Source organism: Haemaphysalis longicornis, unplaced genomic scaffold (assembly GCF_048455015.1).
Source record: "Haemaphysalis longicornis isolate Haplotype H1 unplaced genomic scaffold, Haemaphysalis longicornis Haplotype H1 scaffold_253, whole genome shotgun sequence".
Lineage (NCBI taxonomy): Eukaryota > Metazoa > Arthropoda > Arachnida > Ixodida > Ixodidae > Haemaphysalis > Haemaphysalis longicornis.
This window is the reverse complement of record NW_027526316.1, coordinates 221,129-234,856: the sequence shown is the minus strand read 5'-3', so window position 1 is coordinate 234,856 and position 13,728 is coordinate 221,129. Positions and strand designations below refer to the sequence as shown.

The following is a 13,728-nucleotide window of genomic DNA, read 5'->3' as shown; positions in this document are numbered from 1 at the left end:
CCTTTAGATGTTTTGAGAGAGGGCGAAACGAATAATCATTCCATATTTTTTTTTCTTCTTCCCCCACCCTTTTTTTTGTCTCTTTTAAGTTCGTAGAGCACATCCTTCGCCCTTGAGGGGAACCGCGTTGTGCCGGCATCTGGGAGACGAGGGGGTCAGTGGGGGGAGGGGAAGGGTGGATGGCGGTGCGGGACGGTTGGCGTGGCGTGGCGACTGCCCTCCGGCGGCGGTGAGGTAATAAATGCTTCCCCGCCTGTGCTCTTTCCAAGGCGTAAATCGTTTTGTACGCAAACCTTCCGGACCATTTCACTCAGAGGGACCCGTGCTCCGCGCATTGGGGACTCACTGATCCTTTTTTTCAAGGCTCCCACGAATGTTTCGTTTCCCGATCAGCTTCCTTCGGCCACCCGCGGCCACGTGGTTCTTGTCTCTGTCTAACGACGGTCTCACACCGCCGTTAACAAATGCCTTTTTTTCGTTCTTTTTTACCATTGATCACCAGTAGGCAGAATTTCGCATGCTTCTCTGCCATCCCCAGACTTGTCGTCAGGCTTTCGAGCTTCGACTATCCAAATTTTATGTATCTCTCTCTTTCCGCACGCATACGCAGCACGCCATTTCCTCTATAGACACACATTGGTTGAACTTTATGCGTCTGTTTTCTGTCTATCAATGCTGCAACTGTGCCTCCTTCCCATTTACAACTTTCCTCTTTCCCTTCCTCTTTTCTTGCTTTTTCCCACCTTCTTTAGTATAGTTACGACAGGTTCTTCTTACTCTCCCCCTCTTTTACTCTCCTCCGAGAGCTCTTATTGACGAGGTTGAGAAGAAAGAGAAGGCCTCGGAGGCAAAGTGTGTATAAGCGTTTTTCTGTCTATTCTAAAATAACCCCTGAAGAAGGAAGTTTCTCCTTTCAAAACTGTTGGGAACAATAAAACCCTTGTTCAGTGTTCTCCAAGTGTCGGAACCCAGGTTTTGATATATATATATATATATATAAATATATATATATATATATATATTTATATATATATATATATAAATATATATATATATATATATATATATATATATATATATATATATATATATATATATATATATATATATATATATATATATATATATATATATATATATATATATATATATATATATATATATTGTCACGTGCCAGTCTGTGGGATGAGAGCATTAAGTAGGACAGACATGCTAATCCCCCGCGTGGGTACGTGCCGTGTGATGGGCACAGCAGAGGACGACGAAGGAGCGCGTTAGCTAGCGGCTCGTGTGCTCGGTTCTTGGTCGCCATTTTGCTAGCCACCAACCGGTGCTCTTTGTGTGTTTCCTCTGGCAAGTTAGGCACCTCGCCTAATAAATACTTTGCCCCTGCGTCTTCGCCAAGACAACTTCTCTGCGCCCCTGTTTGACAGGACGCAACACTGGTGGAGGGTGCTTCCGATGCCCCGTACGCCCCCGGACGTTAGCCCCGAGAGACCTTCGCCCGTCCACACTCCGGTTCATCGGTGTAGCCGCCGGAAACTCGGCCTTCCTCCAGAACAGGGCCCTCTCTTGGAGTCTACATCAAGAAGGCACGCTTCTCAGCCAGAGGTAATGGCGCAGGCAATGCCTACTACGGTGACTTTTCAGCAGCCGCGCGAACCCGCCCACTTCCACGGAGAGGATTACGAAGACGTTGAGGACTGGCTTGAACAGTTCGAGCGTGTGGCTGCATTCAACCAGTGGAGTGCCACCCAAAAGCTCCAACAAGCCTATTTCGCTCTTGAGGATGGTGCAAGGACGTGGTTCGAGAATTGGGAAGCGAGCCTGCGCACTTGGGAGGACTTTCGTCGCGAGGTTCAAGCGAAATTCGCCAATGCCGACCGCCGCGAACAAGCACAGCGTCTCCTGGAAGCACGGACTCAGAAACCTAACGAGAGTGTGGCTATGTTCGCGGAGGACATGGCCCGACTGTTCAAGCGAGCCGACCCAGACATGGCAGAATGTAAAAAATTACGCCATCTTATGCATGGCGTAAAAGAACAGCTTTTCGCCGGCCTCGTCCGAAATCCGCCACGAACGGTCCAAGAATTCATCCGCGAGGCTACTGCCATTGAGAGGGCACTACAACAGCGCTCCCGACAATACGACCGCATGGGCGCCAAAACATCGTCGAGCATCTCTGCTGTCATAGCCACGGATGACGACAACCGCCTTCGGGATCTCATCCGCGCGGTGTTGAGAGAAGAGCTCGCTAAGTGCGGCATCATCCCATCGGGGCCGACATAGTGCGCGATGAAATTCGCAACGCGATTTCCCTACCAGCAGCGCACCCAGCGTCACCATGCCCAGTTTCCTACGCCACGCCCGCAACCACTAGACCTGCCGCGCCGCTTCTCCCATACCACCCGCCGCACCCAGCCGAATGCTGGCCACAACAAGCAGTCCCTCTTACTGCCCAACAGCAGTTTCGTAATAACTCTTCGGTACGTCCGCAACAATACTATCATCCCCAAGTACGCAAGACCGACCTTTGGCGAACTCCCGACAACCAGCCGCTCTGCTATCACTGTGGCGAACCAGGGCACATTTATCGCCGGTGCCCCTACCGTGAAATTGGACTGCCTGGATTCCCACCCAACGCTGTTCGGCCCCAATTCGGAGAAAGACCGGTCGCCATTTCGGACTACCTCACCGAGCGTCGAGCTACCGCACCACTCCGCCGATCGCGTTCGCCGTCCCCCGCTCCCCAAGGTTCGCCCGGCCGCCGCACTCCTGGAGGGCCACCTACCCGGCGGTCTGCAACGCCACCGCGGGGAAACTAGATGAAGCAACCTTGGGAGGCAAGGTTGCCAGTAGTCGAAGCTCCCAAGGCCTCCCTCTACCGCCGCAGTTGGGGAACCGGCAGCCCAAAACTTCGACGTCGACGTGAACGCGCGGCCCGAACTTACAGTTTTTCTCGACGGACACGAAATGACCGCATTAGTGGACACCGGGGCGGACTACTCGATAATTAGTCGGGAACTCTCTGACAGGCTCAGAAAGGTCAAGACCCCATGGGATGGACCTCAGATTCGGACTGCCGGGGGTCACCTAATGACGCCGGTCGGAAAATGTACCGCGAGGGTACGCATTGGTGACTCTGACTTCGTCGGTACGTTCGTCGTCCTTCCGGAGTGCTGCAGAGAGCTTATTATAGGAATGGACTTCTTGCGCAATCATGATGCGGTAATCGACGTCGGCGAAGGCTTTGTGAGTTTTTCTACGAAAAATAACACACCAGAACGTACCGGCAACCGACCCATACACCTGCGAATTGTAGGTGACGAAGTTAGCCTACCACCAAGATCCTGCATGCTTGTTTCCGTTAGGTGTGATAACCTATTAAGCGGCCCTGGTATTGCCGAGGTCTTGAGTCCCCTTCTTCTGGAAAGTGGGATCGCCATTGCTAGGGGCCTGTTGACGCTAGCGTGCGGCGAAGCGGAGGTACTGCTGACAAACTTCACCAATGAACGTCGACAAGTCGCCAAGGGAACGGCGGTTGCCGTCTTCGAAGACATCGACAACGCAATGGACTGCTTCGTTCTACAGAGTAAAGCGTCAGCCGTGGTGCCAAATAAGCTCGAAATCGACGTTAATCGCAACCTCCCGCCGACAGAGCAACGCCAGCTTTCTGACCTCTTAAACAGCTTCCGGGACTGCTTTTCGTCGACGTCGGGCGTCCGCCAAACCCAGTTGGTTAAACACCGAATAATTACTGCCGCAAATGAAAGACCGGTTCGGCAGAACCCCTACCGAGTGTCCGCGAAAGAACGCGATGCGATAAGGCAGCAGGTGGACCAGATGCTAGACGACGACGTCATTCAGCCATCGACAAGCCCCTGGGCGTCACCCGTCGTCATGGTCAAAAAGAAGGATGGTAGCTTGAGATTCTGCGTCGATTATCGCAAACTGAACCAAGTCACCAAAAAAAGACGTATATCCTCTGCCGAGAATAGACGACTCACTCGATCGATTACGACATGCCCGCTACTTTTCGTCAATGGACTTAAAGAGCGGTTACTGGCAAATCGAAGTCGATGAGCGTGACCGTGAAAAGACCGCATTTGTTACTCCCGACGGGCTTTATGAGTTCAAAGTTCTTCCTTTTGGTTTGTGCTCAGCGCCTGCAACATTTCAAAGAATGATGGACACGGTTCTGTCTGGATTGAAGTGGCAAACGTGTTTGGTATACCTAGACGACGTCGTCGTGTTTTCCAGGACCTTTCAAGAGCACTTGGAGCGATTGACGTCCGTTCTTCAGGCTATCCGATCTGCCGCTCTGACACTGAAACCAGAAAAATGCCACTTCGGGTATGAAGAACTACTATTTCTCGGTCACGTTGTCAGTCGAGCTGGCGTACGCCCGGATCCTGATAAACTTGATGCCGTGTCGAAGTTCTGCACGCCTACCGACAAAAAGAGCATTCGGCGTTTTCTGGGGCTGTGCTCTTATTACCGGAGATTCATAGCGAACTTCTCTCACATTGCGGCCCCACTCACTCGCCTCAAACGTGACGACGTAGCTTTCATCTGGAGTGATGAACAGCAAGAGGCGTTTGACGAGCTCCGGTGGCGCTTACAGACACCACCTGTGCTGGCTCATTTCGATGAGGATGCCGCAACTATGGTTCACACGGATGCCAGCAATGTGGGGCTCGGCGCTGTTCTCGTCCAGTGGCAAGACGGCGCCGAAAAAGTCATCGCTTACGCCAGCCGGACACTATCACGGGCCGAAAGTAACTACTCGGCCACCGAGAAAGAGTGCCTTGCTGTTGTTTGGGCACTCCTCAAATTCCGACCATACCTTTATGGGCGTCATTTTACCGTCGTCAGCGACCACCATTCCCTCTGCTGGCTCACGAATCTTAAGAATCCTACTGGCCGTCTTGCGCGATGGAGCTTAAGACTCCAGGAATTCGACATGACCATCATACATAAATCCGGCAAGCGGCATTCAGACGCAGACTGCCTTTCAAGAGCTCCTGTTGGCCTTGCCCCCGCCGATGACGACGACAGCGACGATGCCGCGCTAATCGGAGTTCTGGACGCACCCACCATTTCGGAACAGCAGCGCGCAGATCCGGAACTACGATCGCTGTTTGATTTTTTACAAGGCCACACTACCGTCGTGCCGAAGGCATTTGCCAGAGGACTGTCCTCATTCTGTCTGCGGAGCAACGTTCTCTATAAGAGAAATTTCGCGTCGAGTGGGAGTAACTACCTGCTTGTCGTACCCAACCTTCTCAGGAATGAAATCTTGCAGGCCTGTCACGACGAGCCTAGCGCCGGTCACTTCGGTTACACGCGTACGCTGGCACGGATCAAGCAGAAGTACTACTGGCCGAAGCTATCGGCCACCGTACGGCAGTATGTACGAACTTGCCGGGACTGCCAGTGACGGAAAGTACCACCCGGCCGGCCAGCCGGACTTCTGCAGCCCGTTCAGGTTCCTAGAACGCCTTTTGAACAAGTTGGCATGGACTTGCTCGGCCCCTTTCCAACTTCCACAACTGGGAACAAATGGATAGTAGTCGCCACGGATTACCTAACCAGGTATGCCGAAACGAAGGCGCTACCACGGGCTACAGCGCTTGAGGTTGCGCAGTTTTTTCTAACAAGAATTGTGCTGCGGCATGGCGCACCGGCAGTGCTGATTACAGACCGTGGAACGGCCTTCACGGCGCAACTGCTGCAAGAAGTGTTGAGATTGAGCGGCACGTCCCACCGAAAGGCCAGCGCGTACCACCCCCAAACCAACGGCTTAACAGAACGCCTGAACCGAACAATAGCCGACATGCTCAGTATGTACGCCGATGCGGAACACAAGACGTGGGATGCAGTTTTGCCTTACGTAACGTTCGCGTATAATACGGCCCAACAAGAGACGACGCAAATGACGCCATTTGCACTTGTTTACGGTAGGGAACCTTCCACAATGCTTGACGCCATGCTGCTACCCGATACCCACGACGACCAAGCCGGCTCCCTTCACGAGTTTGTGCGTAGCGCCGAAGAAGCATGCGCGCTCGCACGCCAGCGAATACAACAGCACCAGCATTGTGACGCCGCTCGCTACAATCTTCGCCACCGACATGCGACCTTCTCCCCTGGGGACCAGGTCTGGGTGTGGACTCCAGTTAGGCGCTGGGGACTCTCGGAAAAGCTTATGCGGCGTTACTTTGGCCCGTACACGGTGTTACGACAGCTCAGCGATGTTACCTACGAAGTCGCTCCAGCCAGCCCAAGCACCGCAGGACGTTCCCGATCTCGCCCAGAAATTGTGCATGTGGTCCGCATGAAACAATACTTCTCGCGGTGATCACGCAATGCATCTAGCAGCGGACTGCATTTTCCGCGCATAACCGTAGCATCGAGTCGATGCTTCTGAGGAGAGGGGGTAATGTCACGTGCCAGTCTGTGGGATGAGAGCATTAAGTAGGACAGACATGCTAATCCCTCGCGTGCGTACGTGCCGTGTGATGGGCACAGCAGAGGACGACGAAGGAGCGCGTTAGCTAGCGGCTCGTGTGCTCGGTTCTTGGTCGCCATTTTGCTAGCCACCAACCGGTGCTCTTTGTGTGTTTCCTCTGGCAAGTTAGGCACCTCGCCTAATAAATACTTTGCCCCTGCGTCTTCGCCAAGACAACTTCTCTGCGCCCCTGTTTGACAGGACGCAACAATATATATTGTAACGAGGAAGACTTGCCGCTATTGACGTAACGCTACCAGCGCAGCTACACAGCGGTGAAGTTGGACGACCAGCCAGCGGCGCGTATTACCTCATGCGACCTGCATCACCATCATGGCAACACTTAAGATCATCATCACCAGTCTGTTGTCTAGAGAGCTGAGCGCGCACGGCAGAACCCCTTCGGACTCAGCCGAGCCTCTTTGCGTTCCAACGCCTTGCTGCCCTCCTGCCAATAAACCTCGCCATACTTTTGGTAGAGGTGCGGGGTACACGGGGTGCAGCTGAGGAGCGGGACGAGGATGGAATCCGAACACTCCACCAAAATGCTATGACGAGCTGCGGAGGCAACGTCGCCTCACTCGTCGCCGCCCTGTGGAGCATGAGCAGCCGCCTCTGTGGCCTGGCAGTCGACGACAACCCCTCGCTACTGAACCGCATCAAGGAGCTTGTTCGAGAAGAGGTGGCGTGGCAGATCTCTCTGCTGCCTTGTACATCCGTGCCATCGTCATCGGTACCAGATCCTTGCTTGTCGTCGCCGCTCTGTCGAATAATTAGGGAGGACGTCGCCGATGTCTTGCCGACCACGCCCTCGGCTCCCCAGCCGTTGCCTGTAGCGGCGCCACTATATGCTGAAGTAGCGACACGGCAGGCTCCTCCTACCGCTTACGTGCCTTTACGCCACCCGCAGCCGCCGCCCTATCTCCCTCCAGCTTCCTCGGCACCGCTCCACAGCAACCCATGGCGCACGCCCGACAACCGGCCCATCTGCTTCTCCTGTTGTATTCCAGGCCACGTTGCGCGTTTCTGCCGCCGCCGAGTTTCCCCTTTCACTGACGCCTACCGAGCTCCTGCCTACCCTGTCTACACGCCGAATCTGTCGAACGACCACGCACCAATGGAGCCGTCGCGTTACTCTTTTCCACCGGAGGCACCGACAGTTAACAACTGCCCTTCACCGTCCCCGCGCCGTCGTTCAGTGTCCCCCATGCGACGTCGCCCCGCCACTCCCCAGGAAAACTAGTCGCCGCAGTTCCCGAGGCAAGAACTGCGACGACCACGACAAACGGAAGCCCTCATGTTTATCCTACGAATGTGATTGACGTTTTTGTTGAAGGAGTCGCTACCCTTGCGCTTGTTGACACTGGTGCCACAGTTTCAGTCCTGGACGCAAAACTATGCCGCAAGATTCGAAAAGTGACGACCCCTGTTTCCGGTTTTGGCCTTCGCACAGCTAATGCCGAACAAGTTGAACCTCTCGCAGTATGCACAGCCCGGGTCGTTGTACAGGACGCCCTTTACATCATTGAATTCCTGGTGCTAACTTCATTCTCTCATGATATCATTTTAGGATGGGACTTTCTGTCACGCCATCAAGCCATTATAGATTGCGCCCGCGCTGAGGTTGCGTTGCTGCCCGTGCTGATGCCAAGTTCAACGATTTGCCTTTACCCTCGCACAAGCTCGCTGTTACGGAAGATACGGACATTCCTCCAAACTCCGCAGTGTTAGTACCAGTGTCCTGTGCTTCCCTCCTCAATTCGATCGTAATCTTCAACCCATCACAACTGTTTTCCCGACGCAAGAACATCCCTCTCCCCTTCTCCGTCCTCTCCCTTGAAAACGGCCTTTCTGCTATGTACATCACTAACCTATCCACGTCGGCGTTCAGTGTGCTTCGCGGGGAGTGCATTGGTTGTGTCGAGCCCCTCGACACCAACCTCCTAGCCGAAGTCCCCGACGACCCATCATCGCTACCAGTTAGTGCCCTCTCACCTTCCGCATCGGCGCCCAGTTCCAACTTTCTATTTTCTTCTGTCGACTCTGAACTTTCACCTCCGCAGCGTGATCGCCTCCTGTGTCTACTTAACCGGGTCCGCAACTCCTTCGACTGTGAGCAAGCTTCTTTGGGCCGCTCTTCAACCGCTCTTCCACCGTCAACATTGAAACGGGGTCCCACTCGCCGTTACGGCAACGACCATACCGCGTGTCGGCCGCTGAACGTCGGGTTATAGAAGAACAAGTCGACGACATGCTTCATTGAGGTGTTATACGCCCTTCAAACAGCCCATGGGCGTCACCCGTTGGCCTTGTTAAGAAGAAAGATGGCTCCATCCGATTCTGTGTCGATTACCGTCGTTTGAACAAGATCACTCGCAAAGACGTATACCCTCTGCCCCGCATCGATGACGCTCTCGACTCCTTGCAAGGTGCTGAGTTTTTCTCTTCTTTGGATTTCCGATCTGGGTATTGGCAGGTCCCTATGGCAGACGCTGATCGTCCAAAGACCGCCTTCGTCACCCCTGACAGGTTGTACGAATTTAACGTGATGCCGTTTGGACTATGCAACGCTCCCGCTACCTTTGAGCGAATGATGGACACTACACTGTGAGGACTCAAATGGAAAATATGTCTATTCTACTTAGACGACATCGTTTGTTTTCCCCCGACTTTGGCACACACCTCGAGCGCCTCGAACAAGTATTGAAATGCCTGACCGATGCCGGCCTTCAACTCAATCTTAAGAAGTGCCATTTTGCTGCCCGGAAGCTCACTATTTTGGGTCATGTAGTCTCAAAGGATGGCGTTCTCCCTGATCCAGCTAAACTTCAAGCTGTTGCTGCGTTTCCCAAACCGGCCAGCATGAAAGAACTACGAAGTTTTATTGGACTATCTTCCTATTTTCGTCGATTTGTCCCTAACTTTGCCGCCGTGATATCACCATTAACCAAGATTCTTAGCGGAGACAAAAACATTTCTGCTTGGTCACCGACATGCGATGAGGCATTTTCCACGTTACGCTGCCTCTTGACCTCTCCACCCATTCTGCGGCACTTCGACCCACGTGCTTCGACGAAAATTCATACTGATGCCAGTGGTGTCGGCTTGGGCGCTGTGCTTGCGCAGCGAAAAGCCGGATTTGACGAGTATGTCGTCGCTTACGCAAGCCGTACTCTTACTAAGCCGGAATCCAACTACTCCGTCACGGAGAAAGAGTGTCTAGCCGTCGTATGGGCCGTCGACAAATTTCGCCCCTACGTATACGGTCGCCAATTCGATGTCGTGACGGACTATCATGCTCTTTGTTGGCTGTCTTCGTTGAAAGACCCATCCAGACGACTTGGGCGTTGGGCTCTTCCGCTCCAGGAATACGATATTCGTGTGATATACCACTCTGGCCGCAAGCATACCGATGCCGATGCGCTATCTCGCTCACCTGTAACCTTCGCTTCTGCATCTCTCAACGCTGCAGACAGTGTTGGCGAGCCCATTCCTTTTGCTGACATGCCAGCCGAACAGCGCAAAGACCCGTGGATTTCTTCAATTTTGGCTGTCCTTTTACACCCGGCGACGACATCAGCACCCCAAGCCCTCCGCCGTCAAGCGCGCCACTTCGCCATTCGTGATGAGCTTCTCTACCGCCATAGCTACCTTTCCGAAGGCCGAAAATGGCTGCTTGTCATCTCTTGCCACTTGCGCTCTACAATCTGTAACTCCTTTCACGCAGATGCGCAGTGTGCCCACTCCGGAGTGCTCAAGACATACCAGCGACTCTGGCTGCGCTACTACTGGCGCGGAATGTACACGTTTGTCCGCAAGTTCGTTTGCTCTTGTGCCGACTGCCAGCGCTGAAAGTTACGACCGGACCGACAGGCAGGTGCTTTACAGCCGTTGCCATGCCCAACCCGCCCTTTTGATCCTGTTGGTATTGACTTGTACGGGCCTTTACCGTTAACGGCTACTGGCAACCGCTGGATTATAGTCGCCGTCGACCACCTCACCCGATACGCTGAAACAGCCGCATTACCAGCCGGCACTGCGCGCGATGTCTCAAAGTTCCTTTTACATCGTTTCGTGCTCGGACACGGTGCGCCTCCTGAACTGCTCAGCGACAGGGGCCGTGTATTCCTCTCCGAAGTCATTGAAGCCCTACTCGCAGCATGCCGCGTCACCCACAGGACCGCTACAGTCTACCACCCACAGACCAATAACCTTACGGAGCGTTTCAACCATACCCTGGGCGATATGCTAGCAATGTATGTCTCTTCAGACCACACGAATTGGGACCAGGTCCTCCCATTCATAACGTACGCCTACAACACCGCTCAGCAGGCCACTACAGGCTTTTCCCCATTCTTTCTTCTTTACGGACGCGAACCGTCGTGTCTCCTGGATACCATTTTTCCGTATCGACCAGACGCCTCAGAATACGCGCTGATTTCTGAGACTACTTCGCACGCCGAGGAGTGCCGACAGCTTGCCCGCGCATTCCCTACGGAAGAGCAGTCACAACAAAAACACCGTCGTGATGACTCCAAGCCATCAGCTGAATTTTCTCCCGGCTCTGTTGTCTTGCTCTACATACCGTCTACTACTGCCGGCCTATCCAGCAAGCTTCTTTCGAAGTACCACGGCCCATACCGTGTAGTGGAGCGTACCTCTCCCCTCAACTATGTCGTGGAGCCACTGACGCCTTCGACGGATCTTCGTCGCCGCGGACGCGAAATTGTCCACGTTCAGCGCCTCAAGCCATACTACGATCCTCTTATTTTGTCGTGTCCCTAAGTTGCCAAGTTGGCTCTTTTCGCCGCGGGGGGTCATTGTAACGAGGAAGACTTGCCACCATCGACGTAACGCTACCAGCGCAGCTACACAGCGGGGAAGTTGGAAGAACAGCCAGCGGCGCGTATTACCTCATGCGACCTGCATCACCATCATGGCAAGACTCCAGATCATCAGCACCAGTCTGTTGTCTCGAGAGCTGAGCGCGCACGGCAGAACCCCTTCGGACTCAGCCGAGCCTCTTTGAGTTCCAACGCCTTGCTGCCGTCCTGCCAATAAACCTCGCCAGAATATATGTATATATATATATATATATATATATATATATATATATATATATATATATATATAAAATCCAGGGAGTAGTAGAACTTTGAAGATGGTAGAGAACACAAGAGAAGAAAAACTTCGAACAAGGTAAAAGCACGATTGTGGCCTACGTTTCAGCAAAGAGGAAAGCAAGAGCCCTGAGGAAAGCAAGTTCTCTTTGCTGAAACGTAGGCCACAATCGTGCTTTTACCTTGTTCGAAGTTTTTCTTCTCTTATATATATATATATATATATATATATATATAAAGTACATAAAGCTTGGAGTCGTCATTGCCAGTGCTATTCGGCTGTCTCCGAAATAATTAATAGTGCCGAATGACGCGTGTTTGTCATGTTTCTTTGATACAATGATAAATAAGCGAAAATACAAGTCGAGAAAAAATCCGCCGTTTTTTCTGGAGCAGGAGGCGAACCCACATCAGCGCATTATGCGTGCGGTGCACTGACCAAATATGCTATCCCGCAGCGGCTTCTCTCTAGACTTTCCCGTGGGGGTTTATATTTACAAGTGCTCTGAGGCCGGTAAACTAGCGCCGCCCTCGACCACCGCGGGAGACGTAGAACGTCTTTTTTTCCCAGCGGCCGCCACGTAAGACCTCCGACCACCTCCGTGGGCACACTGCGCGTCACCGTGGAACAAATAACAGATTTGCAAGCGTAAATGACGAAGGATGTCCAGGAGCTATTTGCGACCTTCGGACGAATAGTTTAGGCGGTAAAGGAGTAGGTCACACGGAGTACAGCGCTGGGTTATCTTTTGGTAGACCATCTCACGTGATATATATATATATATATATATATATATATATATATATATATATATATATATATATATATTTATATATGTGTGTGTGTTGTGTGTGTGTATTAGGGTGGGTTTGTGTGTGTGTGTGTGTGTGTGTGTGTGTGTGTGTGTGTGGCGAATCAGAATGGGAAATCAAAGGCTAGTTTAATTAAGACAGAATTAAGAGTTGGCAGTGAAGAAAACCTCGGAAAGCGCAGGGGACAATGTGGTGGGTATTTTAAACAGATTAAGAATTTGGAAACAGAGAAAGAAAGTGGAGAAAAAAGGACCACCCTGTGGGCATTTTCGGCCGTGTTTTCGGCCGCGCATTAACTGGACCGCACATCGCCCATCTACGACTTGGTGCGGTACGATGCACTATTGCGTTCCTAGGGGTGTGACGGCGGCGGACGGTTTTTTGACACTTTTTTCGCGTGTGTGCGTATTAGCTGACTGGTGGATGCAGCGTAACCGAACATTTCCGAAGTGGATGCATGTGGTGTACTACCAGATGAGCTTATCTTTATCCGGGTGTCCACGGATAATGCTTTGGGCATGTGCCGGCGTTTTCTTTTCTCTAAGCGCCAACATCGAGGCGAAAGTTGGCGCCTCGCTTCCGGCGCCTTCGCGTAGGGGGCACGCTCGTGAATTGAGGCACCCTTCCCTGGTTTTTGTTTCTTGCTTGTCGGTGTCACTTCATCGGGCGGGGTCAGGCTCGCTAACCCTTCGCACAAGAAGGAAATTTCTTTAACATTCAACTGCTCCTGTGAAGGGCTCTTTCACTTTCGTGTTTTGCCGATTCCTATGAAAGACGGATCAACCCATTTTTTAACGGTTTGCGGCCAAAACAGGCAAGTGCCAAAAGAAAGGGCGCTGCCATTGTAGGTATCAGTGTTGCCAAATTTAAATATCGCCAGCAAAATTGTTGCTGAACAACGTCGGTAAAGATTACCACCAGTAAAAATCCCTCCATAGCGTACTTTTAACAGCATAAAACCAGAAACAAACGTTAACTTTGTAAATGTTTTGTAACTTTAACGCAGATTTTATAAACCAAGAAAATTTGTAAAAATCAATGTAATTAAATTTGCCTTGTTATTAAGCCAATGGTAATATTTAGCCGACACGCCCATCAAGTCAAGAAAGAACTTTACATGTTTTTCATTGTTTTCAGACAAACTTCTACCATACGCAATATTAAGAATCTTTTGAAAACATAGACATCATTCAACTTTATGTTGATTTCGCTGCTTTCAATAAAATTACGTCTGGATATTACTTTACGATTGTGTAGCGCCTGGACGAAAGTACTGTGGAAATG

At 51.9% G+C, this 13,728-nt stretch overlaps 1 protein-coding gene across 1 annotated transcript; it reads left to right on the top strand.

The window, feature by feature from the left end:
• Positions 1 to 1,184: 1,184 nt before the first annotated feature.
• Positions 1,185 to 10,363, top strand: LOC144172724 (uncharacterized). The gene is made up of 4 exons (XM_077701336.1): positions 1,185 to 2,263; positions 2,518 to 2,754; positions 7,015 to 7,221; positions 10,239 to 10,363. The coding sequence occupies exons 1-4, from the start codon at positions 1,462 to 1,464 to the stop codon at positions 10,361 to 10,363; spliced, it is 1,371 nt and encodes a 456-aa protein (XP_077557462.1). The 5' UTR covers positions 1,185 to 1,461.
• The last annotated feature ends 3,365 nt before the right edge of the window (positions 10,364 to 13,728 follow it).

What these genes read in the sequence shown, in the direction of transcription:
- LOC144172724 (XM_077701336.1), top strand. Translation starts at nt 1,462, where the DNA reads ATGCCCCGTACGCCCCCGGACGTTAGCCCCGAGAGACCTTCGCCCGTC. An exon ending in AGAAGAGCTCGCTAAGTGCG is followed by an intron (nt 2,264 to 2,517) that starts GCATCATCCCAT and finishes ATCATCCCCAAG; the next exon opens with TACGCAAGACCGACCTTTGG. An exon ending in GCAGATCTCTCTGCTGCCTT is followed by an intron (nt 7,222 to 10,238) that starts GTACATCCGTGC and finishes CCTTTCACGCAG; the next exon opens with ATGCGCAGTGTGCCCACTCC.